A 7,203-nucleotide genomic window follows, 5' to 3' on the forward strand; every position below is an offset into this window, starting at 1 on the left:
AAGTAATGTCAATGAAACAAAAATATGTAATGTAAGTAAGTGACTGCATAAATATTCGCCTCCTTTAAAGTGACTGGCCTAATTCAACAGAGGTCCAGCAAACTGGTGCTTGAAGTCTCATAATTATTGAAATGGGGATCACCTGAGTACAGTGAGTGTGTCTCAAGTGACTGTAGTATAAAGACACCTGTGTCTTGAAGGTCCAAAATATAGAAAAATCTTCTTCAGTCTCAAGTGAACTACAGCTTGGAAGAAGATTTGTTTTCCAGCAAGACAATGACCTGAAGCATACAGCATCAGCTGCACAGAATGGCTTAAAGACAGCAGGGTGAATGTGGAATGGGCAAGTCAAAGCCTAGACCTTAATCCAATGGAGAGTTTGTGGCTGGGCTTGAGAAGGGCTGTTCACGCCCTCACTGTGCAACCTGAAAGAGCTTGAACAGTTTTGCAAAGAAGAATGGAGTCTGATTGAGACTTACACACACAGACTCAGTGCTGTGGTTGCAGCCAAAGGTGCATCTACTAAATACTGACTTGAAGGGGTGAATATGCAGTCACTTATTTTTTACTTAATTGACATCAGTTTGTAGAAATCTGTGTTTACTTTGACATTAAAGAGGTTTTTCTTGCAAAAATTTTTTGTCAAAACAGCCAAATTATATTGACAATGATTGATATATAAAATCAGCAAAAGGGTAAAACATCCAAGGGTATGAATACTATTTATATGCACTGTAAGTCTGTATCAAATGTGAGGTATATGTTTAAGATTATTCTCAGCAGTTGAAGCATGTATCTTGAATGTAGATAAGGGAGAGAGAGAATAGAATAGCATCAATTCCATTTTTATTATGCATGAAAGTCCCTGGGGGACTGGGGAGGACCTCTGGCCCTAACAGAAAGGTCCAGGACCCTCAAAAGCACCAAATGTCTTCATAACAGGCAAATGATTGTGCATTAGATCCCTATAGACATATTGACACAATGATTTGGTGGATTAGAGCGCATGTAATTAATCAAAGTACGTCATCTGTGGCAGAGGGATGGATATTGCACCAGTAAGAGCATACTTTTTCTATTTGTTTAAGTGAAGCCTTGCTTAAGAGATATGTTAAATATGTAGGTTAGGTGAGTTTGAGTTATGATGCTCTTTAGAAAAGGTGATAAAGCAATGTTTGGTGTTGGGGTATTAATAGTTCAGATTTAGATGTGTACTGTACTTCTCTGGCATAGTTATTAGAGGAGATGCTTAAAATGTTTTCTCTAAGATTGCTTTAAGTTTAATGCAGAAGGATCTCACAATAGTCTGTCTAGGGCCTTGGAATTACTACAACCACCCCTAACTATGTTAAACTGCATCATCTCTTTTATATAAATTAAATTTGATATTAAGATGCCTGTCTTGTCCACAGACCTTGTCAGATGTTTTTCCTCCATCACCAGCAAACTTAGAGAGTAGAATTTAAAAACTATCCCCTGGGGAAAAGAGGTTCAGTAGATCCACTGCGCTGAGTCTGCTCTCTGCTGTGGCTGATCATTGTGGCAGCTTTCCAGCTCTCAGCAGGAAAGGAAGTGGCTCTCAGGGGTAGAGCTCAATTCGCCCTCTACTGGGCGGAAGTCAAGCCTCAATGAGGCCGTCAGTGGGATAGGTCATGCTGTCAGAGCGCACCAGAGTTCACATCCTCTCATTAGACTGCAATACTTTACTGGAAAAAAAGCAAAGTCAGGAGAGTTGGGCTGAATTCTGCCTGTGATAAAACAGGCTGATGGTGATTGGATCATGCAGGTGTAGTCAGGTAGACAGAGTATGTGTGTGTTGTTGTTGCTTTTCTCCCAGTGCACACTCACACATTGCCAGTGTCGGTTTACATCATGTGTTGACGACAAATTCTCAGCTGCTGAAGTGAGAAATGAGGCTGCGATGTTGCGGTTCAGGTTGTTGTGTTTGGATCAAGTTTGGATTTAATCTGTGAGTCAGCAGAAAGACACTGGAGAACATCTGAAAACGCTGTAGGGACGAAACATGCAGCCCTAGACTTCAGATAAACTGCAATAAAAATGTTTTCTGCATGCAATGACAGCTCTTAAATGTGCTGCAAGTGTTATGCAAGATTTTTTTTTAACACTGCAGGAATATAACATGCACTCCATAAATGACCTTAGGTGCAGTTTTTGGGTCCGCATGGACAAACTTTTCAAAGAAACAGAACTCAACAAACAAGCTGGAAACTTTATTTGTTGAAACATTTGTACAGAGTTGCTGTATTACATCTTATATCTTGCTAGACTGCGGTTTTATACATTAACCAATAGTGGTTTAGAAAGGCAACTCCTAAAATGGAAACAATGGCATATGTATACAATACAAATTAGCAAACATATCAAAATCAGTTTTTACAACTCTTGTAGCAACCAATTCTTTCTATTGGTGTGCCATAGTGCAAACTGTGTCGTTTGTAAGACAGAGATTAAGCGTGATCTCGACATTCATACAATCCTTTTCCTCTGTCTTAAACACATTTCTTTATTTGTCGGCTGCATTCTTTGTGCCTTCAGTTCAAGTCCTTCTGTCCAGTAATGTGAATTTACAATCAGAATAATTCAAGTGTATCGGGCAGGTCTGGCTGTTTTTAGTTGGGTTGTGGAGATCATGTAGAGCAGGATTGCTCCTGGTTTGGTTATGTTTCTGTGTGTAAGCATGGAAGAGTACATTACAAGTCCACTCTTACAGAGATTCTTCACATTGGAGGAACATTTTTGTCATCGCTTGCTCTTTAAATTTTACCCCCTAGTTTTAAGAAACAGCAAAAATAGTCTAAGCATATCAGAAAAGCATGCAAGGCTGCATTTTTTTTGGCTGGGTCTCATGAATTAAAGTTATAAATTGAGGTCATTTCAGCCTATCTGCTCTAAACCATGTTCCCCCAGCGTGAAGCATCACTTAAGAGTCTCCATTTGTGTTTTTCCTAGCCCTTTCAAAAAGTCCATGAGGATTCCTGGTTTCACTCTGCAAACATAACTGGAAAATTGATTATCACAAACATACAGCTTAGCAAAAAGAGAGTAATAGCTCGTGTGTTGGCTATGAGCGGAGAGATAGCTCACAGATATTATCTGTTGCATGTTTGTATAAATGGACAGAAGAGCCTACATTCAGGATTTTTGGATAACTTTGAACATTTTCATCTACATTCAAGTCCAAGCATGTCTTTGTGTTTGTGTTCCTGCATCCCTCTGACTTCTCTGGCTATAGATTTCACTGAAGGAAAGAAAAAGGAAGAGCTATGCCGGCTGTGAAAGCGCTCGGGTTGTTGGCGGCCCCTACTCTGGTTCTTTTGCACCGTGTTTTGCAGGAAAGCTCTGGAACTGGTGGATCGGTTTGTGTCAAAAAGTCTTAAAAGTTGGAAGCTGGGACTGAGCCGCAGGCCCTCGCGTCCTCCCCTCCCTCTCTCGCTGTGATCTCCGCCCCGACTCAAGAGCATCCACAGCGGTCTACGACCATGGAGGGGATCTTGCCGTAGATGATCTGCTCCTTAAAGTTAAAGTAGAGCATGTTGATGGGCGACATCTTGGTGGGGGTGCAGCAGGGGCCTGCGGTCCCTCTTGGGTTGGCTTTGTTCACCAGGTGGGTGTGCGGGTACTTCTGCAGGTGCATGTACTCACACTCCCCAGAGCAATAGTTGGCCTTGTAGCGCTTTGGGGCAATAATCCAGTCCCACCCAAAGTCTTCAAAGTCCACTGTGAGCGGGTAGCGGCAGCACCGGGACTCTGGAGAGTTCTCATCACAGTCCAGGCCCGCGTTTCTTCTTACTCGCCTGGGGCCCTCTGAGATCTTCACCTCCAGGAAAGGTTGCTAAAAAGAGAGAGGGAATGAATACTTAGAAAACAGCTGATTTGAGAAAGGAGGCTTTTTCAATCTGCTCCTACTGACCTCTTGCAGCTGGTTTTCAAACATGCCTCGATAATATTACGAAACTTTGACTTTTAGGGAAATTAAATCATCTCTCGGTTGGTTAACCTCGGGCTTTGAGGTATTCTAATTGCTGCAGTGTGGTGCCAGTATTTGAGCCGAATAATAAGTGTTTGTCATTGATAGTGTGTGCGTGCAGGCAATTACTCTGATTTTTACAGTCACACAGAAAACTTGGAGGAATGTGTGGCAGGTGAACTTTTATGTAATCAAGCAATAAGATTTGAGCTTATTGTGGACTGGGCGTTTGTCCAAGTGCAGGTACATGAAGTCTCTGTTGATTAAGCACTTTCAAGAGTCTTAAAACTTGATTCTGTCCTCCAGCAGTGAAACGCATGAATGTGAAACCACCTGCTGACTCTGCAAAGACCCGGCACACTAAGACCCCTGCACCTAAGTTTAAAACCAGGACTATATCATTCAGAATCCAGTCATTTTAACTACTAACAAAATTAAACTTACATTTTTGGTTTTTATTGGTTACTAGATAATGAAATAAATCAGATATTGCAGAAGAAAATTTATCTGTTCCAATGCAATCAACATTATGAATCCTTTACATGTATAGTTATCCAACATCCTTAAAATATGAGGTTAGTAAAAAATGAAGGTTCAAGCTCACCAGTCCGTCCTCTCCAGGCTCCACGGAGGTCACAGCCAAGTCGTTTCCCCTCGAATCGAAGGCGTTTATCTCGATGCCCCAGTTGGTCTCCGGCTGCCGCAGCCACACAGCAAGCACTTGTTTGACGTCTATACTTTGCCAAGAGCTGACCCCGGCATTCACGTCGATCTTCAGGGAGCGGATGCGTATGTGCCTGTTCCCGTCTGTGACCGGCATCAGACGGGAGATTTGCAGGAACACAGTGGTCGCCTCCTCTGCCGGGCGCAGATGCACCCATAGCTGCGCTCGAACTATTCGATTGGCTTGAAACTTTTGGGTGAAGGAGAAAAAGCAGCACCTAGGTTGTCCATCCACTTGGACGATGACATCAGCTGCAAGGAGACAGGAAAAAAAAAAATCATGTTCTTTATGTACTAAACATGCGCAATTATAATGTATACACTTATGTAAATGTCACATTTGTCTACTAATAAAGTTTGGAAACCTTGCAGTTTACGCGCCTAATGACTGCGCGTAATGTCCGAAACATGCACAAACTCTGTGTTGTTGACCAAGGTAATTTTTTCACATCTATATCTACAAAGCAAAACTTGGAAAGAATAGCTGTGGTAAAAAAATAAAGCGTTCTGACAGCGTCCCTTGTGCGTTCTGTCCGTGCGTAAAACCTGTTTTGCGTCTTTTCCCAAATTGCGTAAAGTAAAGTGAAATAAGCACTCACGTTCGGTGGCTATCATCATTATCGTCTCCGTGGTGGCGTGCTCATCGTCCTCCTCCATCACCACATCCTTGTTGTCGTCTCCCAGCACGTCGTACTGGTCCAGGAGCTGCTGCAGCGGAGGCGCTTTGGGCAGGAGCTGCTTCACTATGTCTCTGCTGATGTTGGGAGCTTCCTTCATTCTCAGTTTGCTCAGAATCTGAGATTTAATGGCGTTCAGTCGCATGGTTTTAATCTGCTGCCGGACCTCGCAGGTGGCGCATTGCTCCGTGTCCTCCGGGCTGGTGGCTGCAGGCTGCTGGTGCGTCTCCTGGTCGCTCAAAACTACTGCACCCAAAGCGATCAGCAGGCTAACAGAGAGCACAATCTTAGACAGATGCATCGTCTCTTAGGTTTAGTTTGACAAAGATCCCTTGGTGTGTGCTGGACCTGACGCCTGATTGCTCTGGGTTTGGATTAATGTCCCACACTGATAGGCATCATAGTTTATTAGCGCGCACCTTTTTATACTCCAACTTTAGCCTCTTTTGTGTCGTCAAAAAAGATGATTGGCTGGACAGGCAACAATGAATTTTAACCGACTGACATGAAAACTTTTTTTCGTTGTCAAACCATAGAGGGACGGAGAGTGTGAGCATGTGCTGAGCGCGTACGCAGATGGATAAATTCGCTTTTATTACTGTCGTTACGCAGAGATGGGAGGTTAGGTCTCCACAAAGTCAAACTACATAGCCTTCTACTGCATGAAAGAAGAATGGTTTGATTAGTTCCTGCGATTACACTGCACAAAAAGGGCACAAGTGGACCAACTGTGGACTCATAATGATTTATTGTATTATTTAATAGTGCATGTATCACGCGCCCCTGATGCTCAAAATCAAACCAGGACGACTCTGGATTGATTACAACTATTAGATCAGAGGTTCTCAGCTGGTCGTTCGGGACCCAAAAGTGGGTTGCAAAAAGTCGAAGATATATGGAAGCCCTAAGCAGACATTTTATACTAGTTCTTGACATTTTGACATATTTATCTTGTTTCATTGGGATTGGAAGCGTGATTTTGAGATAAATTCTTAGGATCTCTGGAAAATGACCAAAACTTAGATGTTTTCAAGGAAAACAGAGTAAATTAATTCATGCCTGGGCTTCTGTAATGATGTGCATTTTGAAAACAATCCTGTTTTGTTCCATCTAAAGTTCAAGCATTTTTGCATTTTTTTAATAGATTTGATTGGCTGAAATTTTTGGAAAATTTGCTTTGCAAGTTCACTTTAAGGAGGTGTTTGTGGGTCCTGAGGCTTACCAGCTGATCACTTAGATAAATCAGTGATTTAGGGCTAGAATAAGATTTAGGACCCAGGGAGGGACTTCTCTCATAAAAGCATGAGGAATTAATCATATTTATTCAACTGGAATAAAGACATTGTGTGGAATACGGTGCCGTTTATAAAGTATCATGATAAGTGATAAGAAGCTTAATGATTATCAGTTAAAGTCCAAACGCATAGTGACTGATTAATTTGCTGATAATAGGAAACAGGAATCAGTGATATATTCTGCATCAATTCGTGCATGACAAAATGCAGCATGCATTACTTTAGGGTTTTCCATATAACTCTTTTGTATGGGGTCATGGACTGTGCTGTGAATACATACAATTCACTTTTGATAAATGTCTATTCCTTGAAAAAGCATCAAATTGTAAGTCATACAGCTCATGCAAAACATAAACGGAAATAATTTGTTGTCTGTGCAGGGATTTGTGGGGGAAATTTCAGGAAAAGAAAATCTTTACTTCAGGAGTTGTTCAGACCTTTGCAGGTAAAATCTTATTGGATAGTACATGAGAGGACAGCGCCACCTTGTGGAGGATTCTGACAGTCACATCCAAACAAC

At 41.9% G+C, this 7,203-nt stretch overlaps 1 protein-coding gene across 1 annotated transcript; it reads right to left on the reverse strand.

Moving 5' to 3' along the window:
- Positions 1–2,229: 2,229 nt before the first annotated feature.
- mstnb (myostatin b) lies at positions 2,230–5,769 on the reverse strand. The gene is made up of 3 exons (XM_041807859.1): positions 5,311–5,769; positions 4,593–4,963; positions 2,230–3,853 (listed from the first exon to the last, which is right to left on the reverse strand). The coding sequence occupies exons 1-3, from the start codon at positions 5,687–5,689 to the stop codon at positions 3,473–3,475; spliced, it is 1,131 nt and encodes a 376-aa protein (XP_041663793.1). The 5' UTR covers positions 5,690–5,769; the 3' UTR covers positions 2,230–3,472.
- Between the last annotated feature and the right edge of the window lie 1,434 nt (positions 5,770–7,203).

The sequence above is a fragment of the Cheilinus undulatus genome, linkage group 15 (genome assembly GCF_018320785.1).
Source record: "Cheilinus undulatus linkage group 15, ASM1832078v1, whole genome shotgun sequence".
Taxonomy (NCBI): Eukaryota; Metazoa; Chordata; class Actinopteri; order Labriformes; family Labridae; genus Cheilinus; species Cheilinus undulatus.

What these genes read in the sequence shown, in the direction of transcription:
- mstnb (XM_041807859.1), bottom strand. Translation starts at nt 5,689, where the DNA reads ATGCATCTGTCTAAGATTGTGCTCTCTGTTAGCCTGCTGATCGCTTTG. An exon ending in AATGATGATAGCCACCGAAC is followed by an intron (nt 4,964 to 5,310) that starts GTGAGTGCTTAT and finishes GTCTCCTTGCAG; the next exon opens with CTGATGTCATCGTCCAAGTG. An exon ending in AGCCTGGAGAGGACGGACTG is followed by an intron (nt 3,854 to 4,592) that starts GTGAGCTTGAAC and finishes CTCTCTTTTTAG; the next exon opens with CAACCTTTCCTGGAGGTGAA.